We start from the raw sequence: 23,127 nt of genomic DNA on the forward strand, positions 1-23,127 counted from the left end.
ACGGGGAAATGTTTGACGGTTTTTCAGCTTCCTGCGGTTCATGTTGTCCATCAGTGAAGATGAAGTCAGGACTGATGAGGCTGTAGACTGTGTGAGGGATATGAATTCTCCTGCAGCTTCTGGAGAGGAGACAGTACGCTGTGTTGTAATTTGAAAGGAGGCAGGTGAGACCAGTCAGTGTTTGTGATTTAGAGCAGGTACACACTGTGTTTAGTTTTAAAAAGCTTCTGTTACCTAACAAATCAAGCTTTAAGAATGATCTAAATTCTTTATCTGCAGAAGTGAAACGTGGAGTGTGTGAGGAAATCATAGAGTTTAGGTTTTTAAAGCTCTTTGATGAATAAAAATCACTTTCTAAAAGCTAATGCACTTAACTAAGATGACACTGGTCCTGGCCAGATTATTTTAAAACTGTTAAAAATCTTTCAAATAAAATTGTGATAATAATTAAAAGTTAGAAAAATATTGGGGGCACTTCTGCTGTTCTAGTTTGGGAAAACTTCTAAAAGTCTTCAACAGTTTTTGTATTTAATATTTGACTTTGTCTTGATGCTTTGAAACATGTGACCATCAGTCTGTGCAGAAACCTGCAGGTTATCAGTTCATGTTTGTGCTGTAGCTCCATCTTGTGGATCGATGCAGTTTTGCAGCTGCCTTCCTTTAATCAGACAGACTGCACGTGAAGAGGAATCCAATTAGTTTAAGTGTGTTTGTTTTTCATATATGTACAGAACACTGATATTACATCATAGAGGAAGTTCCAAGTTTGTGTAATAAATACTAATAATAAATAAAGTCATTATTTTACATGTCCTCTCTGGATTTCCTTTGACTGAACTCAAGGGCGTAACCATGGTACAGACATTGGGGGGGTCCAAATGAGAGCCCTCCCCCAGAATATATTTTTTTTTAAGTGCATTTCCCACAATTCTATGATTTTTATATATTGACCATCTGAATTAACATTTAAAGTTTTTCCCCCACCAGAATTAGCCTAGCTTGTTATTTAGCCCAAATTGTGACAGGCTATCATGACATCGTTGGTACTAGCTTCATATTATGAAACATCACTCCTCTTTAGCTCTCTAGTTGCTTACTGTCTAAAAAAAAATTTCGTATGTCCTGCTTTTCCCGCTTTTTGGGCAACGTCGGACCAACTTCTCCCTCAGTCGTGTGGAGCCGGCGCTTCACACGGAGCCGGTGTTTACATGGGCGCAACCAAGTGTACAATCGGGAGGGGGGTGGTCACACACTTTTGTTTTCCTTAACAAACGGAAATAAATTGAAAATAAATCGGAAATAACAAGAGAGCAGCCAGGGTTCATAAAAGGATGAAATATTTAACATATTTATACATAATATTGGGGGGGCAGATTGGTATTTTCCCAGTATTGGGGGGGGGGGGGCACGACCCCCCTCCCCAAAGGATGCGTGGCCACGCCCATGACTGAACTCAACATTCACATTTCAGCTGCTGGATTCTCCCGGGACTGAGATTGTCTCCGTCTGCAGTCTCAGCTCATCTGGGTGGTAATACACGGTGTCTGGTGCGGGAGCTGCCACCAGCTGTTACAGATGAAGTGATGATACCTTGAATGAAAAGTGTGTGTGTGTGTGTGTGTGTGTGTGTGTGTGTGTGTGTGTGTGTGTGTGTGTGTGTGTGTGTGAGGTTCTTAGAACCACAAATATATCTTATTACAAAAAAGACAGTAGAAAAATTAATTATGGGAGACCTTCTAACTTGTGGATAACAAGCACACAGACACACACACACGCTCGCACACACAGACACACACACACGCTCGCACACACACACACACACACAGACACGTGACTTCCTGTAAGACTCGGCGGGTAAAAGTGAAAGTGAAAGTTCAGACTCCATTTTGAATCGCCGGAGCAGAAGGAGGGAAGCTGAAGTCTGAGGCAGGTGAGCGGTAAAACAACATTACTCTTATTTTACTGTCAAAGTGTCAGAGTCAGTTTTCTCTCTGTGGCGGGAAGACGAGTCAGAATGAACTTTTGTCCAAACAAAGACACTGAGGAAAGCAGGAAATAACATGAGGTGGTACTTCCGGTTATCTCCGTCAGAATCAACCGTTTGATTCGTCTGCGACAAAACGTTGAATATTCACAAGCTACAACTAACCCAAGAACACTGACCAGGTTTTATACTATTTACTTTATTATACAGTACAGTGTGTGTGTGTGTGTGTGTGTGTGTGTGTGTGTGTGTGTGTGTGTGAGTGAGTGTGTGTCTGTGTGTGTGTGTGTGTGTCTGTGAGTGTCTGTGTGTGTGTGTGTGTGTGTGTGTCTGTGTGTGTGAGTGTGTGTGTGAGTGTGTGTGTGTGTGTGTGTGAGTGAGTCTGTGTGTGTGTGTGTCTGTGTGAGTGTGTGTGTGTGAGTGTGTGTGTGTGTGTGTGTGTGTGTGTGTGTGTGTGTGAGTGTGTGTGTGTGTCTGTGTGTGTGTGTGTGTGAGTGTGTGTGTGAGAGTGTGTGTGTGTGTGTGAGTGTGTGTGTGAGAGTGTGTGTGTCTGTGTGTGTGTGTGTGTGTGTGTGTGTGATCTCACAGTCAGTGTTACTGGTTTCCCTCTCAGACTGACTGAAGTCCAGAAGATGAGTGGTCTGGAGGAAGACGAGGACGGAGCAGAGTCTCCAGTCTCCAGCTGTTGGTCTATGAAGAGTGACCGGTCCAGAGATAATCCTCTAAACTTCAGTAATGAACCTGGACCTTCACACACACAGTAAGACACTGTTTCTACTGTTTCTAATAGATTTATATTCATGACGATGAACCATTAAAGCTGATTCCATTTTAAACTAAGTTGGATCTTGGGTTTCCTCACCAGAATCTACTGATGGTCTTTCTGTAGCAGAACAACTCAGAACCTCCATGTCAGAATTTACACCTTCAGAAAATATTCATTTGTCTTTGCCCTGATGTTGAACCCTCTTCCACTGGTGCTGTAACAGGTCTGTACCTGAGGAGAGGGTGAGAACAAGAACAATACTGAAATAATATGAATGAAACATGTTTGTGTTGCAGAGGTGAGTCCTACAGACAGAGAGCAGAGTCTCCAGTCCCCAGCTGTTGGTCTATGAAGAGTGACCGGTCCAGAGAGCTTCCTCTGTACTTCAGGAATGAACCTGGACCTTCACACACACAGTAAGACACTGTTTCTACTGTAAACTGACCTGATGGAAGATGAAGAAATGATTTTCTAATAGATTTATATTAATGATGCAGTTACTGCAGAAACCACCTGAAACTACAAACTGAAATGGATCTTGTGGGTTTTATAACAAGAATCTATTGATTGTGTTTCTCTAATAAAACAACTGAGAAGCTCAAAAATGAAACTTAGAAAATATTCATGTATCATGATGAAGTGTCTATAAAATCTGAAAGCTCTGAATCATTAGTAAGTGGACCTTTGAGTCTGGATCCTCTCCGTTATATCTTGTTCCTCACATAGTAAAGTAATCTGGACAAAGAAGGGCAGAAGATGTTCAGGTGTAGATTCAGACAACTTCTCCACTGATGCTGTTATTTGATCCTTGACAGTAGAGAGTGACAGAAAACATGAAGGGAACGATGTACAGGAAAGACAGCTGTCCAGATGTGCACCTCAGACACATCTGTTACACGCTGTGTGTCTGAGACTCCTGCTCGCCCATCACTCTTCAGACCACTTCTAATCTCAGTGCAAACCTCACTGACCCAAGCTGAGCTGCACAAACTGATGTAAAACATCAAGGACATGATCAGCTCAGTCTTAACAGAGGCTTTTACTGTGAAGGAGCTGCAGGAAGTCTTTCATTAGTATTGATAGCAAGCTACAGCCCATCACTACATGTTTAATCAGACAGCCAGATGGGAAAACAAGTTCTTGAAGTTATTTTTTGGGCCTGTTGGGCCTTTATTTTGACAGCCACAGTGAGAGAGAGGAAGTGACGCAGGAAAGGGCCACAGCTCAGACTGGAGCCTGGGCCACTGCAGTTAGGACTCAGTGTTAACGGTTCGCTCTGGAGCAGGTGAGCCGCCGAGGCGCCCCGAAGAGGAAACAGTTGATTAGTGTTGAAATGAATAATTTTAATTCAGACTGAATGTTGAATTCAAACAGAAAAGAAGCTGCACTTTCTCTGTGACCATCAGAGCTTCATGAAACAAAGTAAAGTTTCTGTCACGACTTCATCTACGTCCAAGGTGCACAGAGAGAGGAAAAAGTCCAGAGAGGTCAAACCTCCAGCAACAGCTGCAGGAAACAGAAGCATTCAGCTCGAGGCCTTCATCAGATCAATGACCCTGATGAAGCCCTCGAGCCGAAATGCATCAGTCTCATAAAGTTCCTCTATTTACTGCAGCTGCTGCTGGAGCTTTGACGCCATCAGAGCTTCTGGACAATGTTGGACACATCTGGATATTTTACAACAACAATCAACAAAGTATTGTAGTGATAAAGAAATGTCTTCACAGGAAGAGGAGGAGCCATGTCTCTGTGTCCAGCTGTGCTCTGTGTCAGGACGTCCTGAAGGATCCAGTCTCTACCAGCTGTGGACACTGGTTCTGCAGACAGTGCATCACCTCATACTGGGACCAGTCTGGTTCTTCAGGAGACTCCTCCTGTCCCCAGTGTGGACAAAGACCCAGAACAAGACCTGGACTGCAGACAGCCAGTCAGACCAGCACTGAACAAAGTGAGACTGAACATCTGTATGATGATGTCATCATTTCTGAAACTAGGACCTGTTGTTTTATACAGAGTCATTTGTTACATCACACAGCATCGACCTTTAAGATGATTATAAATACCACAACATTAAAACCTTTTCTTTGTTTGTCTTTAGTTTTTCTGCAGCTGATGAAAATAATCATCAGACTCTCAGATTCTGTTTCTTCAGTCTGACGTTGTCTCTTCTCTTTCAGCAGATAGTGGTCTGCAGGAGGTTTTACATCAACATAAGATCAGTCTGAGGAGCAGATGTGAACATGTGACTGAAGGAACTGATGGAACAGGAAGTGGAACCCTCCTCAACAGGATCTACACTGAGCTCTACATCACAGAGGGACAGAGTGAAGAGGTTAATACCCAACATGAGGTGAGGCAGCTGGAGACAACTTCCAAGATGGAGACCCTCCATGACGCTCCAATCAGGTGCCACGACATCTTTAAAGTCTTACCTGACCAGCAGAGACGCCGGATCTCTAAAGCTTTACCTGTCCAGCAGAGAGAAGACGTCTCTAAAGTCTTACCTGACCAGCAGAGACCCATCAGAGTGGTTCTGACCAACGGTGTCGCTGGCGTTGGAAAAACCTTCTCGGTGCAGAAGTTCTCTCTGGACTGGGCAGAGGGCTTGGAGAACCAAGATGTCGGTCTGCTGGTTCTGCTTTCGTTCAGGGAGCTGAACCTGATCAGACATCAGCGGTACAGTCTTCTCAGGCTGCTCCATGTTTTCCATCCAACATTACAGAAGGTCACAGCAGAGCAGCTCGCTGTCTGTAAAGTTCTGTTCATCTTTGACGGCCTGGATGAAAGCAGACTGTCACTGGATTTCAACAACAGGAAGTCTGTGTGTGATGTCACACAGGAGTCATCAGTCAACGTGCTGCTGACAAACCTCATCAGGGGGAATCTGCTTCCCTCGGCTCTCGTCTGGATAACTTCCAGACCTGCGGCGGCCAATCAGATCCCTCCTACATGTGTGGACAGGGTAACAGAAGTACGAGGCTTCACTGACGCCCAGAAGGAGGAGTACTTCAGGAGGAGATCCAGTGATGAAGAGCTGTCCAGCAGAATCATCTCACACATCAAGACGTCCAGGAGCCTCCACATCATGTGTCAAGTCCCAGTCTTCTGCTGGATCACTGCTACAGTTCTGGAGCACATGTTGACCACAGACCAGAGAGGAGAGCTGCCCCAGACCCTGACTGACCTGTTCTCACACTTCCTGCTGGTTCAGACACAGAGGAAGAAGAACAAGTACCATGAGGGACGTGAGACGAGTCCACAGGAGCTGACGGAGGCTGACGGGGAAGTTCTTCTGAAGCTGGGGAGGCTGGCGTTTGAACATCTGGAGAAAGGAAACATCATGTTCTACCAAGAAGACCTGGAGCAGTGTGGTCTTGATGTCACAGAGGCCTCGGTGTACTCAGGACTTTGTACTGAGATCTTCAGAAGAGAGAGTGTGATCTTCCAGAAAACAGTCTATTGCTTTGTTCATCTGAGCGTTCAGGAGTTTCTGGCTGCAGTCTACATGTTCCACTGTTACACCAACAGGAAGACAGAGGTCCTGGAGAACTTCCTGTGGAAACATGTTGATTTAACCCTGGATAAGTTTCTGATGGCAGCCATGGAGAAATCTCTTGAAAGTAGAAACGGTCACCTGGACCTGTTTGTTCGCTTCCTTCATGGCCTCTCTCTGGAGTCCAACCAGAGACTCTTAGGAGGTCTGCTGGGTCAGACAGAGAACAGTCCAGAAACCATCCAGAGAGCCATCACCAACCTGAAGAAGATGAACACTTATGATATCTCTCCTGACAGAAGCATCAACATCTTCCACTGTCTGGTGGAGATGAAGGATCACTCAGTTCATCAGGAGATCCAAGAGTTCCTGAAGTCAGAGAACAGATCAGAGAAGAAACTCTCTGTGATCCACTGCTCAGCTCTGGCCTACATGCTGCAGATGTCAGAGGAGGTTCTGGATGAGTTGGACCTGGAGAAGTTCAACACATCAGAGGAGGGACGACAGAGACTGATCCCAGCTGTGAGGAACTGCAGGAAGGCTCGGTGAGTCCACATGTGATGATCATGAATCATTATGGAGATTAGTTGTGAAGTTTTTCAGATAAAAACTATAAAATTCTTCTTCTTAAAATAAAGTTTCACTGTGTCGGTTGTATTTTGTCACAGAAGTTCTTGAGCTATTTCAAATGCTGAATATTGATGTTTCAGTTATGTTTATAGTTGTCAAGTTAATGAACAGTTATTGTGTTTATGTCTAATGATTGATTCATCTTCCTCTGGGTGATGGAGACGAAGGAAAACCTGATCAAACAAGTGAAGAACTGGTCGAGGTTTTATCACAGCAGCTTTTTATCTCATTTTAAATGATGTATTTGTTTTAATGTTTTTTCTAAACCTCTTTTTAATTTGACATTTATTGATGGATTCATATTCATCTGTAAATTATTAGAATCTAAATATCAGTTAATAAAATACGTAGTAATCTCGTCTGTTTCTGGATTCATGAATTCATTGGTGAAATCTTGATGAGTTCCTGTTGTTATTGTTTCTCTAATGGAATAGTTAAAAAGCATTTCCATGAGTCTGGAGATGGAGATCCTACAGACTGATAACATCTTTCTGGTGACATTAATTCAACTTTATCACTTTGTGTTTTTGTGCTGAAAAAGAGTGAAAACTTCACTCAGTCATCTGAGACGCACGTCTTCATATGAAATAATAGAAATATTAAACAGGTGTGATCAGCTGATGTGTTCATCTGTACCGAGCTGATGATGGTGACGCTGACAGCAGCAGGTATCAAACTCAGATCATCTTTACCACCTGTCATTGTTCACTGAGCTGAACTCAGTGGAAATATCCTGCTGTCACTTTAAAACAGTGTTTTCTAATCAACATGGCCTCATGGGAACTTTGTGGAGACCACATGGATCAGATCTCACTGACAGACTGTGGACATTATGGAAGACTGACTGTGACCACATCTTCTCTCTTCACCTGAAAGAGGATTGAAACTCTGCAGGTGTGAGAGAGACTGATGAGAATGATTGTTTCCTGTCAAACACAGTGAGATCAGATGAACTGAACCAGTGATGAAGAGAGAATATGGATCAACACAGGACGTGTCAAACTGTTTGATCATCACATGCTTGAAGTCAATATGAAGTGTCCTCTTACATAATGACTCTGTGTAATGAACGTGTCATTACAGGTTTGCTGGTTGTGGACTCTCAGAGACTCACTGTGAAGTCGTGGCCTCAGCTCTGAAGTCCAACCCCTCCCACCTGAGACACCTGGACCTGAGTGACACCAGGCTGCAGGATTCAGGAGTGAGGATCCTGTCTGCTGGACTGGAGAGTCCAAACTGTGGACTGGAGACTCTGAGGTCAGTTCACTGACTGGAGCTGTTGTGGGTTTGTAGATAATTAATATCACTAACTGCAGTTCAGGATCAGACATAAAGACAGGAGCAGGGTTTATTTAGAGGCCGGCAGAAGTCGAGTCATGACGGGGAAATGTTTGACGGTTTTTCAGCTTCCTGCGGTTCATGTTGTCCATCAGTGAAGATGAAGTCAGGACTGATGAGGCTGGGGGGGGGGGGGTCTGCCTCGACCGGTTGGGTGGAGAGGAGAGAAACTGGGGAGAGAAAGAGAATGATCATGATGGTTGAGTATTAGTGGTAAATCTGGGCTCTAATAACAGTGATTCAGTCATGGAGGGACAGGAACTCACAGAGGACATTTAGTACTAAACAGGGACTCTGTGGACTGACTCTGGATCTGTGTGACTCAGACTCTGAAGCTTCATTCAGCTTCACATGAACTCATCACGTCATTGTGACAGTAGCTGTGTTAGGAAGAGACTTCACAGTCAGTGTGGAGCAGGAAGGATCACTGCCACAACACCTCGTCATCACAATGTGACATGTGACTGTTCAAGACACAAACATCAAACATGAACCTGCTGAGCCACCAACACAGGAAGAAGAAGGTCATGTGATACGTTAGATAATGAACTGCTCTGAGTCCAACACGTCCGATCAGATATTGATTCTGTATTGACAGACTGTACTGAGGTCAGCAGCAGCGGATGAATGTGTGTTGACATGAACAGGTGTGTGAATGTTGTTCTGACATGTGGATGATGTGAGTAGATGTGACATGATGATGATCCACAACAACAGAAGGACAAAGTCACTCTGCTCCTTTTAAAGAGAAGATCATTGATTAGAACATATCTGATTGATTATCAATGATTTTATCTCCATCTTTTGTTCTTTATTCAGGTTGAGTGGCTGCAGTTTGTCAGAGATCAGCTGTTCTTCTCTGGCCTCAGCTCTGAAGTCCAACCCCTCCCACCTGAGACACCTGGACCTGAGTCACAACGACCTGAAGGATCCAGATGTGAAGCAGCTGTGGTATTTTCTGAGGAGTCCAGACTGTGGACTGGAGACTCTGAGGTCAGACTCCATGTTTTATTTCTGTGCTCAGATTAATCTGATGTTAAAGTTGTGTTGACTCTAACCTGCAGACAGGTTCATATTCATGAGCTAAAATCCTCTTCAGCTTTTTTCTTTTTTATAACTTAAATTTTTATTGAGTTTTCACATGTAAATAGACAAAACAATACAGCAAACAAGTTACAGATTAGAATAGTAACATTAACAAACTGTCTGGAGATGATCCTCTATTCAGTCCACTGTTCCATTCGGCATTTGTTCAGTTGGTGTCACGTCTCATGTAAGTCTTCCATCTTTCCCAGTTCTTTTCAAATACATTCTCTTTGATCCTTAAAAGATATGTCAATTTTTCCATAACATAGATTTCCTGGACAATTTCCAACCACTGTTCCTGTTTCGGGGCATTTACATTGAGCCAGTTTCTTGTGACTGCTTTTTTACTTGCTGCGAGTAACACTTTAGTCAAGTACAGATCTTCTCTCGTTACAACCTTTCCAATATTCCCAAGATACATCACTGGGCAAGTATTTGGGATTTCATATCCCAGAACATTTTTTACCACTAAATTAACATTTTGCCAGTATATCTTCATTTTTGTACAGTTCCAGAAGATGTGTGCACGGTCTGCCTCCACATTCCCGCACAGTCTCCAGCAGTTTTGTTGTGTGGCGAGTTGCCTAGATTTTATTTTTGGTGTTATAAAATAGCGAGTTAGATTTTTCCAGCAGAACTCCCTCCATATTAATGAATATGTAGATGTACATTGTGTCTGGCACATGTGGTACCATTCCTCCTCTTGTATTTGGATCTTTAGTTCTGCTTCCCATTTTGCTTTTATATAGAGGGTTGATTCCCCCCTGCTCTCTCCCAGAGCTCGGTAAAAGGCAGAGATGGGCCGAGACCCCTTCTGTTTGTATGAATCCATAATGACTCCAATCACCTTGTTTATAGTTGCAACTGGCCTTATCTCTTTTGTGTAATAATCTCTTAACTGCATGTATCTATAGAAGTCTTTGTTTTCGAGGCCGTACTTTGTCTTTAGCTCTTGGAAGCTTAGAAGTTCCCCACCTTCTGAAACCGTACACATTGCTGTCATTCCCTTTTGTGTCCATTCTTTGAATACTGGATCGTGCGTCCCTGGTATAGATTTTGAATCGTACGTGAACCACCTCAGTGTGCATATATTCCTCTTGAGTTTGTATTTTCTTATTACAACCCTCCATATTTCTAGTGTGAATGCGACTATTGGGTTCATAGCATGTCTCAAAGCACCTACCAGATGTTTATCCCCCACCAATATCTGGGTCTGATAACTCTGTGTTTCCCTTTCCATTTCCTGCCATTTAGACTCGTAGTCAGGTCTACACCAACAGGCCAGAGGCCTGAGTTGAGCAGCATAAAAATATTCTTTAAGGTCAGGCAAGGCCATTCCACCCTTACTTTCAGGTAGTTGGAGGGTCGTGAATTTTATTCTTGGTTTTTTTCTATTCCAAATGAATCTAGAGATCATCTTGTCCCAGGCTATACATTTGTTTTGGGGGATATTAATTGGCAGAGCTTGAAATAAATATAACAATTTAGGTAGAATATTCATTTTGACCGTCTGTATTCTAGCACTGAAGTCCAACGGAAGGGTAGACCACCTTTCAATGTCCCTTTGTATGTTTCTTTCAGTTTCACTATAGTTGTTTTCCAACATGTCGGTAAGTGTTTTAGTCAAAGTTACACCAAGATACTTCATTGTTTTAGAATTCCATTTCAAATTATATGCATCTCTTATTTGTCGGGATGATGAATAATTCAACGAGAGAATTTGAGTTTTTGATATTTTCAGTTTATATCCTGAGTAGTATTCATACGTTTCCAGTAGAGACATTAGGTGTGGGAAACATCTGTCCGGCTGTTCAAGGAAAATAATGACATCATCCGCAAAAAGGCCAATGATGTGTTCTGTCCCCCCTACACTGACACCCTGCAGTTCCTCACTCTGCCTTATTGCCTGCGCTAAAGGCTCAACATATAAAGCGAAGAGGGTAGGTGACAGACAGCAACCTTGTCTTGTCCCCCTCTCCAACTGAATCGTATTTGACAGGCTTCCGTTTACTCTGATCCTAGCTGTGGGCTCTTGATAAATAGTTTTAATATATCGGATTACGTTTTCATTGAGGCCAAATCTCTTTAGAACCTCATACAAGAATGACCAACTAACACTATCAAATGCCTATTCGGCATCCACACTAACCAGAACCGTACTTGCACCGCTTTTTGGGGCGTTGTCTAAGATATGGAGGGTTCTTCTAATATTATCATGTGTTTGGCGTCCTTTAATAAACCCGGTTTGGTCTTCATCAATCAAGTCCGGTATGAGGGTCTCAAATCTTTTGCAAATAATTGATGTAAATAGTTTGTAGTCTACATTTAAAGGTGAAATCGTCCTATAGTTTTTGCATTCTTCTTTATCTTTGCTTTCTTCAGGTAGTACGGTAATAATTGCTTCTTTCCACGATGGGGGGGCCCTGCCCTCTTTAAGAGTCCAGTTAAAGCAGGACAGAAGCAAGGGTGTTAGCTCCTTTCGAAAGGCCTTATACCGTTCCGATGGAAACCCATCGCTGCCTGGTGATTTACTAGCTTTTAACCTGCTAATTGCAGCTTCCAGCTCCTTAACTGTAAGTTGCGACATAATAGTGTCATTCTGTGTCTCACCAATAGATGGCAAGTCAAGTGAGTCAAGAAAACTTCTAATTGTTTTTTCATCGGCGGATAGTGGTTTAGAATAAAGTTTCTTGTAATATTCTTCAAATATTCTTTCTATTTCCTCTGGTTCATGTGTTAATTGGTTGGTTTGAGGGTTCCTTATTTTATGAATTGTGTTAATGGCCAGCTGTTTCCGCAGGCGTCTAGCTAAAAGTCATGTTGCTTTTGGGCCTGATTCATAGTAGGTCTGCTTTACAAACCTTGCCCTCTTTTCTATATCTGTCCTGAGTATCTCATTTATCTCTTCCCTTGCCTTCTTTATTTGTTGTAGTACAGACTGATTTTCTGTATTTTTATGTTTCTTCTCTAATTCTTGTAGTTTTTCTACTTTGTGTTTATATATAGCTAACCGAGCTTTCTTTTGTGATGTTGTCAAAGCGATTAGTTTTCCACGAATAACTGCCTTCATACCGTCCCACAGTATTGCAGGGTTTACCTCTCCATTATCGTTCTCTTCTATATACCTTTTTATTTCTTCTCTTATCTGTTCCACATTTGCCTTGTTATTCAGGATGCCCACATTTAGCCTCCATGCAGTATTTACTTTTCTTTTATTCAAGTGTATTGTCAAGCTGATCCCACTGTGGTCTGATATATCCGCCACCCCGATTTCACACTCTGTGACCCTGTGGCTTTCACTTGTATTAATTAAAAAGTAGTCAATTCTGGAGTAGACAGAATGTGGTACTGAATAGTGGTTATAATCCCTTTCTAGTGGGTGGAGTTCTCTCCACACATCAATTAGTCCCATTTCCTGCACTGCTGTATTAATAAACTTGGTTAGATGCTTCTTGCTTCCTTTAGAGCTTGTTGTATCCAAGTTATGGTTCATGACATCATTTTAGTCCCCTCCACATATCAAGACTCCTTCAGTTTCTATAGCAATAGTGTCAAATAGGGTTTTGAAAAAACCTTTGGTACTCTCTGGGGGGGCGTAAACATTGATCAGTGTCACCATTCTGTTTTCTAGTTTTCCTTTGATTAATACAAATCTCCCTTCTTTGTCCCTTACTTCTTTAACACATTCAAATTGGACTGCATTTGTGATAAGGATAGCCACTCCCCTCTTCTGGCTAGGCTTGTAGGAACTATAAAATATGTTCCTGAAACCAAAGCGTTTTAGTTTTTCATGTTCTTGTTGAGGCAGGTGGGTTTCTTGTAGAAATAGGACTTGAGCCTTTTCTTTTTTCAGTTTAGCCAGGACCTTGCTCCTCTTAACTGGATTATTCATCCCATTTACATTAAGTGACACCAGTTTTATATTGTTATATGGCATTAAAATGATCCGATCCCGTGTTACATTCATTAACCTCCAGACAACTTAGAACTGCACTGACCTGAACATCTGGACAACGCGTGCTAACTGAAAGAAACAAAGAAAAAACAGTTAACTCCCAAGTTAGGGTGATTCTTCGCCACCCTGGGTCCCCGTTGGTAGGCAGAGGGGAGATCCTCCTCCAGGAGGGCCCCTCACTAGGGGTGAAACCTGTCATTTCACACATCCTAATAGTCCAACGTCATCCGATAGCATTTATTTTGTATTCCAAATGAAGTCTCCAACATCAGTCTTAAATATTTAGGCCCATATACCAGTGTAAAAAAAAAATAAAAATAAGTAGGAAAATTATATCAAATATGTAAATAAATGTATAAATAAATTAAATTAAATAACTGCCCTACCAAACTCTCCTATTTGAACTGAAAAGGGAGAAAAAAGAGACATCTCTCAGAGTTGGAATAGAGTCATATTTTTTGTCTGTTGTTATTCATGATATATAAACGTAATAAGCTCAAGGATGACGTGCAGATATATATATATATATATATATATATATATATATATATATATATACACACACACACACACATACACTTTTTTTTTTTGCCATGAATAACGATTTAAAGCACAAATCACGGGCGGGCGTGATGTAATATTCATTTAAACATTAATTTCTCATAGCTGGTTTCATTATGGGGCCGAGAGAGTTTCACATACCGTGACAAAATGAAGAATGAAGATTAGTTGGAGGATGTCCGCTCACTGCGCGCAGTGTCTTCGGTGTCTCTCTCTCCGACTCGCTGCCACGTCGGGGCCCGAAGAAGCTGCTCCATCTCCCGGTTCGGGTCCGCGGCGCCGCAGCCTGGTATCTCCACCGAGTAACCTCTCTTCCTCAGTTCCCGCGCTGCGTCTCGTGCACTCTCCTAAGTGCGTGTTCCCGAGTCCCAGTGTATGCGCATCTTGTCCAGCGGAGTCTGGAAACAGATTCCTTTCTCTTTCAAAAGTCTCTTTATCCCCGTGTATGCTTTGCACTTCTGAATGACCTCCGTGGCATAATCATGGTGGAACAACAGGCGTCGCCCTTCTATCATTATTTTCTGTCCTCAGGCTTTTTTCAGTACTGTTTCTTTGGTATTAAACTCCAGAAGATTTACCACTATTGACCTGGGTGGCTGGTTCCGCTCTGGTTTGCGAGCTAGAGCTCTGTGGGCGCTGGATATGTAAGTTAGTGTCCACTGTCAGTTCTCTTTTCAGAAGTTGCTCCACAAAGTCAGACAGGGAGTTTCCTTCTTTCCCCTCGGGCACGCCGTAGATGCGGATGTTGTTCCGCCTGGACCGTCCTTCCAGATCTGTCAACTTTTCTTGCATGGCTTTCTGTCTCTCCAAGGACTTAGTGAGGGCCTCCTTCACAGCCGTGTTAGCCGGCTCGGTATCGTTGATCCGTGTTTCTGCTTCATCCAGCCTCGTTTCATGGGCCTGGATCCGGGCGGAGTTGGCAGAAAGTTTTTGATAAATTTCCTGCTTGAGATCTTTGAGTTGTTTTTTCACATCTTCCTTGAGTTCTTCTTTGAGGCTTTGTAGATCCGCTTTATTTTCAGCCCTAAAGTCGCGTATTTCCTTAAGCAACGCGCACATGTTCTCAGCCCAGTTGGCGTTACAGTGCGAGAGAGAGAGAGAGTGGGAGGGGGGGTGAGGGAGGGAGCGGGGGAGAAAGAGAGTGGGAGGGAGGGGGTGAGGGAGGGAGTGGGGGAGAAAGAGAGTGGGATGGATGGGGAGAGGGGGGTGAGGGAGAAAGAGAGTGGGAGGGAGTGGGGGAGAAAGGGAGGGGGAGAGGGGGGTGAGGGAGGAAGTGGTGGAGAGAGAGTGGGAGAGAGGGGGGTGAGGGAGGAAGTGGGAGAGAGAGGGAGGGGGGGGAGAGGGAGGGAGATGGAGGGGGGAGGGAGTGGGAGGGAGGGGGGAGATGGAGGGGGGAGGGAGTGGGAGGGAGGGGGTGAGGTGGGGGCGAGGGAGGGGGGTGAGGTGGGGGCGAGGGAGGGGGGTGAGGGAGGGAGGGGGAGTGGGGGAAAAAGAGAGTGGGAGGGAGGGGGGAGACAGAGAGGGAAGGGGGGAAGAGAGTAGGAGAGAGGGGGGAGAGAGAGGGGGGTGAGGGAGAAAGAGAGTGGGAGGGAGTGGGGGAGAAAGGGAGGGGGAGAGGGGGGTGAGGGAGGAAGTGGGGGAGAGAGAGTGGGAGGGAGGGGGGTGAGGGAGGGAGGGGGAGAGGGGGGTGAGGGAGGGAGGGGGGAGACAGAGAGGGGGGTGAGGGAGGAAGTGGGAGAGAGAGGGAGGGGGGAAGAGAGTGAGGGAGGGAGGGGGGAGATGGAGGGAGTGGGGGAGAAAGAGAGTGGGAGGGAGGGGGTGAGGTGGGGGCGAGGGAGGGGGGTGAGGTGGGGGTGAGGGAGGGAGTGGGGGCGAAAGAGAGTGGGAGGGAGGGGGGTGAGGTGGGGGTGAGGGAGGGAGTGGGGGCGAAAGGGAGGGGGAGTGGGGGAAAAAGAGAGTGGGAGGGAGGGGGGAGACAGAGAGGGAAGGGGGGAAGAGAGTAGGAGAGAGGGGGGGAGGGAGGGGTGAGGGAGGGAGGGGGTGAGGGAGGGAGGGGGACAGAGGGAGAGACCTTCACCTTTGTCTCTAAACTCTCATCTTTTATTCTTTATTCAGGTTGAGGTTCTGCAGGTTGTCAGAGATCAGCTGTTCTTCTCTGGCCTCAGCTCTGAAGTCCAACCCCTCCCACCTGAGAGAACTGGACCTGAGTGGAAACAACCTGCAGGATCCAGATGTGAAGCAGCTGTGTGGTTTTCTGGAGAGTCCAGACTGTGGACTGGAGACTCTGAGGTCAGACTCCATGTTTTATTTCTGTGCTCAGATTAATCTGATGTTAAAGTTGTGTTGACTCTAACCTGCAGACAGGTTCATATTCATGAGCTAAAATCCTCTTCAGCTTTTTAACATTTACACTGTTCAATGGCTGAAAGGTGATGAGGGGGGGGGGGAGTGAGGGAGGGAAGGGGAGAGAGAGGGGGGGGTGAGGGAGAAACTGGGGGAGAGAGGGAGGGAGGGGGGAGGAGGAGAGGGAGGGAGGGGGGAGAAAGAGAGTGGGAGGGGGAGGGGGGGGAGGAAGTGGGGAAGAAAGAGAGTGGGAGGGAGGGAGAGGGGGGAGTGGGGGAGAAAGAGAGGGGGGAGTGGGGGAGAAAGAGAGGGTGGGGTGGGGGAGAAAGAGAGTGGGAGGGGGAGGGGGGAGAAAGATAGTGGGAGGGAGGGGGGAAGAGAGTGGGAGGGAGGGGAGGGAGTGGGGGAGAAAGAGTGGGAGGGAGAAAGAGAGGGGGTGGTGAGGGAGAAAGAGAGTAGGAGGGAGGGGTGAGGGAGGGGGGAAGAGAGTGAGGGAGGGAAGGGGAGAGAGGGGGGGGGGATGGAGGGAGGGGGGGAGAGAGTGGGGGGAGAGGGGGGGAAGAGAGTGGGAGGGAGGGGAGGGAGAAATAGAGGGGGGAGTGGGGGGGTGAGGGAGAAAGAGAATGGGAGAGAGAGAGAGTGAGGGAGGGGGAGAGAGACCTTCACCTTTGTCTCTAAACTCTCATCTTTTATTCTTTATTCAGGTTGAGTCGCTGCAGGTTGTCAGAGATCAGCTGTTCTTCTCTGGCCTCAGCTCTGAAGTCCAACCCCTCCCACCTGAGAGAACTGGACCTGAGTAACAACGACCGGCAGGATCCAGGTGTGAAGCAGCTGTGTGGTTTTCTGGAGAGTCCAGACTGTGGACTGGAGACTCTGAGGTCAGACTCCATGTTTTATTTCTGTGCTCAGATTAATCTGATGTTAAAGTTGTGTTGACTCTAACCTGCAGACAGGTTCATATTCATGAGCTAAAATCCTCTTCAGCTTTTTAACATTTACACTGTTAATGAAGCTCTCTGGATTAGAGGGGGGGGAGAGAGTGAGGGAGGGAAGGGGAGAGAGGGGGGGGGGTGGAGGGAGGGGGGGGAGAGTGGGGGGAGAGGGGGGGAAGAGAGTGGGAGGGAGGGGAGGGAGAAATAGAGGGGGGAGTGGGGGGGTGAAGGAGAAAGAGAATGGGAGAGGGAGAGAGGGGGGGGAGGGAGGGGGAGAGAGGGGGGGTGGGGGAGGGAGGGAGGGGGAGAGAGGGGGGGTGGGGGAGGGGGGAGACAGAGAGAAAGAGGGAGGGAGAGGGGGTGGGAGATGGAGGGAGGGGGGAGAGAGGGGGAGAGAGAGAGGGGGAGGGAAAGGGGGAGAAAGACAGAGGACCTTCACCTTTGTCTCTAAACTCTCATCTTTTATTCTTTATTCAGGTTGAGTGGCTGCAGTTTGTCAGAGATCAGCTGTTCTTCTCTGGCCTCAGCTCTGAAGTCCAACCCCTCCCACCTGAGAGAACTGGACCTGAGTAACAACGACCTGCAGGATCCAGATGTGAAGCAGCTGTGTGGTTTTCTGGAGAGTCCAGACTGTGGACTGGAGACTCTGAGGTCAGACTCCATGTTTTATTTCTGTGCTCAGATTAATCTGATGTTAAAGTTGTGTTGACTCTAACCTGCAGACAGGTTCATATTCATGAGCTAAAATCCTCTTCAGCTTTTTAACATTTACACTGTTAATGAAGCTCTCTGGATTAGAGGGGGGGGGGGGAGAGTGAGGGAGGGAAGGGGAGAGAGAGGGGGGGGTGGGGGAGGGAGGGGGGGGAGAGTGGGGGGAGAGGGGGGGAAGAGAGTGGGAGGGAGGGAGGGAGAAATAGAGGGGGGAGTGGGGGGGTGAGGGAGAAAGAGAATGGGAGAGGGAGAGAGGGGGGGAGTGGGGGAGGGAGGGAGGGGGAGAGAGGGGGGGGTGAGGGAGAGAGGGGGGGAGGGGGGAGACAGAGAGAAAGAGGGAGGGAGAGAGGGGGTGAGAGAGGGAGTGGGGGAGGGAGGGGGGGAAACAGAGTAGGAGGGAGGGGGAGAGAGAGGGAGGGAGGAAGTGGGGAAGAAAGAGATTGGTAGGGTGAGAGTGGGGGAGAAAGAGAGTGGGAGGGAGGGGGTGAGGGCGGAAGTGGGGGAGAAAGAGGAGGAGGGAGGGAGGGAGAGAGACCTTCACCTTTGTCTCTAAACTCTCATCTTTTATTCTTTATTCAGGTTGAGTCGCTGCAGGTTGTCAGAGATCAGCTGTTCTTCTCTGGCCTCAGCTCTGAAGTCCAACCCCTCCCACCTGAGAGAACTGGACCTGAGTCACAACAACCTGAAGGATCCAGGTGTGAAGCAGCTGTGTGGTTTTCTGGAGAGTCCAGACTGTGGACTGGAGACTCTGAGGTCAGACTCCATGTTTTATTTCTGTGCTCAGATTAATCTGATGTTAAAGTTGTGTTGACTCTAACCTGCAGACAGGTTCATATTCATGAGCTAAAATCCTCTTCAGCTTTTTAACATTTACACTGTTAATGAAGCTCTCTGGATTAGGGGGGGGGGGACTGGGGGGGGGGGGGGACTGGGGGAGAGAGGGAGGGAGGGGGAGAGAGAGAGAGAGAGAGGGAGAGAGAGAGGGGGGAGTGGGGGGAGAGGGTGGGGTGGGGGAGAAAGAGTGGGAGGGGGGAGAAATATAGTGGGAGGGAGGGGGAGAGGGGGTGAGGGAGGAAGTGGGGGAGAAAGAGAGGGGGGAGGGGGGAGAAAGATAGTGGGAGGGAGGGGAGAGGGGGTGAGGGAGGAAGTGGGGGAGAAAGAGAGGGGGGAGTGGGGGAGAAAGAGAGTGGGAGGGAGGGGGTGAGGGAGGAAGTGGGGGAGAAAGAGTGGGGGGGGGTGGTCGGAGGGAGGGAGAGAGGGGGGTGAGGGAGAGAGAGAGAGAGGGACCTTCACCTTTGTCTCTAAACTCTCATCTTTTATTCTTTATTCAGGTTGATGAACTGCAGTTTGTCAGAGATCAGCTGTTCTTCTCTGGCCTCAGCTCTGAAGTCCAACCCCTCCCACCTGAGAGAACTGGACCTGAGTGACAACAAGCTGCAGGATCCAGGTGTGAAGCAGCTGTGTGGTTTTCTGGAGAGTCCAGACTGTGGACTGGAGACTCTGAGGTCAGACTCCATGTTTTATTTCTGTGCTCAGATTAATCTGATGTTAAAGTTGTGTTGACTCTAACCTGCAGACAGGTTCATATTCATGAGCTAAAATCCTCTTCAGCTTTTTAACATTTACACTGTTAATGAAGCTCTCTGGATTAGAGGGGGGGGGGGGGTAGTGGGAGGGAAGGGGTGAGGGAGGGAGGGAGTGGGGGTGAGGGAGGGGAGGAGGAGGGGGGGAAGTGGGGAAGAAAGAGAGTGGGAGGGAGGGGGAGAGGGGGGAGTGGGGGAGAAAGAGAGTGGGAGGGAGGGGGTGAGGGAGGGAGTGGGGGAGAAAGGGGGGATGAGGGAGGGAGTGGGGGAGAAAGAGTGGGAGGGAGAGAGAGAGGGAGAGAGAGGGAGTGGGGGGAACAGAGTAGGAGGGAGGGGGAGAAAGAGGGGGAGAGGGGGGGGGTGAGGGAGGGGGAGAGAGACCTTCACCTTTGTCTCTAAACTCTCATCTTTTATTCTTTATTCAGGTTGATCAGCTGCAGGTTGTCAGAGATCAGCTGTTCTTCTCTGACCTCAGCTCTGAAGTCCAACCCCTCCCACCTGAGAGAACTGGACCTGAGCTACAACTACCTGCAGGATCCAGATGTGAAGCAGCTGTGTGGTTTTCTGGAGAGTCCAGACTGTGGACTGGAGACTCTGAGGTCAGACTCCATGTTTTATTTCTGTGCTCAGATTAATCTGATGTTAAAGTTGTGTTGACTCTAACCTGCAGACAGGTTCATATTCATGAGCTAAAATCCTCTTCAGCTTTTTAACATTTACACTGTTAATGAAGCTCTCTGGATTAGAGGGGGGGGGGGTGAGGCGGGGGGGGAGAGACTGGGGGAGAGAGGGAGGGAGGGGGGAGTGGGGGAGAAAGAGAGTGGGAGGGAGGGGATGAGTGGGGGGTGGGGGAGAAAGAGTGGGAGGGAGGGGGAGAGAGAGGGGGTGGGGGAGAGAGAGAGGGAGGGAGTGGGGGAGAAAGGGGGGATGAGGGGGGGAGTGGGGAAGAAAGAGAGTGGGAGGGAGGGGGTGAGGGAGGGAGTGGGTGAGATAGAGAGTGGGGGGTGGGGGAGAAAGAGTGGGAGGGAGGGGGAGAGAGAGGGGGTGCGTGGGGGAGAGAGAGGGAGGGAGTGGGGGAGAAAGAGAGTGGGAGGGAGAGAGAGAGGGAGAGTTGGAGGGAGGGAGAGAGAGAGGGAGTGGGAGATGGAGAGAGGGGGGAGAGAGGGGGGGGGCAGAGTAGGAGGGAGGGAGGGGGAGAGAGAGGGGGAGATGGAGGGAGGGGGAGAGAGAGGGAGGCGGGCGAAGAGAAGGAGGGGGTGAGGGAGGGAGGGGGGAGAGAGAGAGAGGGAGGGAAAGGGGGGGGACCTTCACCTTTGTCTCTAAACTCTCATCTTTTATTCTTTATTCAGGTTGATCAGCTGCAGGTTGTCAGAGATCAGCTGTTCTTCTCTGACCTCAGCTCTGAAGTCCAACCCCTCCCACCTGAGACACCTGGACCTGAGTGACAACTGGGACCTGCAGGATCCAGATGTGAAGCAGCTGCGTGATCTTAAGGAGAGTCCAGACTGTCGACTGGAGACTCTGAGGTCAGTAAAAGGGGCGGAGTCAGTCCTTGCTGCTTCCATCATATTGTACTAAACACAGTGTCGGAGCAAAGAGCCAGTGTTTCCTGGAAACCTCCAACCTTCTCAGCAGCTGCTTCCCTCAGTGAAGCTGTGAGAGGAGAACGGTGACAGGCGTCAGGATTGGACAGAGAGACAGAGAGAGAGAACAGTCGGCCAATCAGAGCGGCCAGAAGCTCGTCGTGATCATGTGTCTGAGTGGATGTGAAGACGACTGTTGTTGTTGAGTTGATGTCTACAGGAAGTGAAGCTGACTACAGCTGACAGCCTCACAGAGGAACAGAGACAGTGTCCTCATTCATCAAACTGTCACATCTGATCTGAGACAGTTTGTTCTCTCATTTCACAACTCAAGACCTGATCAGTTTGATCTCTGTCACAGCTCTGAGATCAGTCTGATGGAGCTGACTCTTCTTTCAGAGAAGCATCGTGACGTTTTGTGATCATGTGATCTTTATACAGACAGAAGCTCTGCTGAAGTCCAGTGAGCACATCTGTATATCTGTCCCTCTGCCAGATGTTTCCAGTGACAGCCTCCATGATTCTCTGTCAGGTGATGTGTGAGGAACAGACCAGATGTTCATCAACACACAGAGACTCTGTGTTTAAATGTCAGGACAGTGAATCCATCACTGAGCTGTTGGAGCAGTGATGAACCTTCATGACTCAGCAGTTTGTTTCCACTGTGGACTGAGGGAAATGTGCAGAGTCAACAGACTTGATGCTAAAAGTCTCTGCAGGTGTGTGAGCCTCCAGCTCAGTGTTCACTCCAACACGTTAACATGAGAGCTGAGAGGAAGCAGGCTACGCTACACAGCTGCTGCACATCTGGACTGAACAGGACTGAAGTCCCTGCTGCATCACTGACTGACAGCTGATGAAGTGACTCTCTGTAAACACTCGTTTATCTCCTCTGTTCTTCTTCTCTCCACAGATGGGAGTGGTGATGATCGTGTGCGTCTCTGCTTTGTCCTTCTACAGTCTCTGCAGACAAACTGAGACTCCTCCCCCCTCCACCTGGATTTCTTCACTTGCAGCCGTTTGGCACCAAAATATTTTTGTGGTGAACATAAGTTAGAGAAAAGCTGAGGTCACTCTCTCTGTGGTCTGAGAACAGTCATATCCAACTCATCCTGCCCCTCAGACATCAGTCGACTCAACAAGCACCAATGTGAACAGTGGAGTGTTGATAATATTCTCATTTACTTCTTTAGCTCGACTGGAAAAATTATAACAAGTGAATTGGTAGCTTTGATTCTTTCTTCTCTATCTAAACTACTGTGAGACTTAAAGTATGAACACTAACAACCTGTCCATCAAAGTGTTTGTACCGCGTTCGATTCTCACCTCATGTGACAGAGCCATGTTCACAGATGGTTCCATGTCAGCTCCTGTATTTTCTCTGCTGATGTTCAAACTCTCTCCACGTGGATTCACACACCTGTTTCTCGTTTCCTCCTCGTGCTCCCTCAAACTCTCTGAGTTCCTCCTTTTCTGTGTGAAATATTCAAATCAATGTGTAATAAATCTGTTAGTGATGTAGTTGCCATGCAGCAGATGACTCGTGCTGATGAGAGTGAGCTGAGCTCCTGTTTGTTCTGGATCACGGTGTCACTGAAGGAAACCTAAACACAGGAGGATTCCCAACACAGTTCTTCCTCTGGAGTTTTATTCTGAAGGGACGTCGGAGATTATGATATCCTCAGGAAGTGAGGTCACACCGGACCAGAGCAACATGTCTGAGTGTTCAGGTGCTGCAGCGCCACCTGCTGACAAACTACAGTAACTGACTTACTGTTTGCATTTTCAAGGCTCGACGACGGCTTTGACCAGTGAAGACGTTCACACAGATGTTCATACAGATGTTCATACAGATGTTCACACAGATGTTCATACAGATGTTCATACAGATGTTCACACAGATGTTCATACAGATGTTCACAGACGTTCAAACATGTTCACACAGATGTTCACACAGTGAAGATGTTCACACAGATGTTCATACAGATGTTCACAGAGATGTTCATACAGATGTTCACAGACGTTCAAACATGTTCACACAGATGTTCACAGACGTTCAAACATGTTCACACAGTGAAGATGTTCACACAGATGTTCATACAGATGTTCACAGACGTTCAAACATGTTCACACAGATGTTCATACAGATGTTCAAACATGTT

General features: G+C 47.1%; 2 protein-coding genes across 17 annotated transcripts in view; one reads left to right on the forward strand and one right to left on the reverse strand.

Annotated features, from left to right (window-relative positions):
* LOC130160996 (NACHT, LRR and PYD domains-containing protein 12-like) overlaps positions 1–23,127 on the reverse strand; it is a 347,054-nt gene that overhangs the window by 222,600 nt on the left and 101,327 nt on the right. The window lies entirely within an intron of this gene.
* Positions 1,784–22,486, forward strand: LOC130160997 (NACHT, LRR and PYD domains-containing protein 12-like). Of its 13 annotated transcripts, XM_056363892.1 has the most exons (15): positions 1,855–1,930; positions 2,092–2,166; positions 2,598–2,744; positions 3,047–3,166; positions 4,478–4,698; positions 4,928–6,788; positions 7,957–8,130; positions 9,031–9,204; positions 15,929–16,102; positions 16,861–17,034; positions 17,566–17,739; positions 18,379–18,552; positions 19,131–19,304; positions 19,808–19,981; positions 20,732–22,486. In XM_056363892.1, the coding sequence occupies exons 3-15, from the start codon at positions 2,617–2,619 to the stop codon at positions 20,958–20,960; spliced, it is 3,951 nt and encodes a 1,316-aa protein (XP_056219867.1). In that variant the 5' UTR covers positions 1,855–1,930; positions 2,092–2,166; positions 2,598–2,616; the 3' UTR covers positions 20,961–22,486. The 13 variants fall into 13 exon arrangements, with proteins under 13 accessions (XP_056219856.1, XP_056219867.1, XP_056219854.1 ...); XM_056363883.1 differs by lacking the exons at positions 18,379–18,552; positions 19,131–19,304 and having other exon boundaries at positions 1,858–1,930; positions 20,732–20,908; positions 21,879–22,486; XM_056363879.1 differs by lacking the exons at positions 18,379–18,552; positions 19,131–19,304 and having other exon boundaries at positions 1,857–1,930.

This window comes from Seriola aureovittata, chromosome 20 (genome assembly GCF_021018895.1).
Source record: "Seriola aureovittata isolate HTS-2021-v1 ecotype China chromosome 20, ASM2101889v1, whole genome shotgun sequence".
Lineage (NCBI taxonomy): Eukaryota > Metazoa > Chordata > Actinopteri > Carangiformes > Carangidae > Seriola > Seriola aureovittata.

Coding starts and splice junctions, on each gene's coding strand:
- LOC130160997 (XM_056363892.1), top strand. CDS start 2,617: ATGAGTGGTCTGGAGGAAGACGAGGACGGAGCAGAGTCTCCAGTCTCC. Junction 17,035..17,565: donor TGTGGACTGGAGACTCTGAG/GTCAGACTCCAT, acceptor TTCTTTATTCAG/GTTGAGTGGCTGCAGTTTGT. Junction 18,553..19,130: donor TGTGGACTGGAGACTCTGAG/GTCAGACTCCAT, acceptor TTCTTTATTCAG/GTTGATGAACTGCAGTTTGT.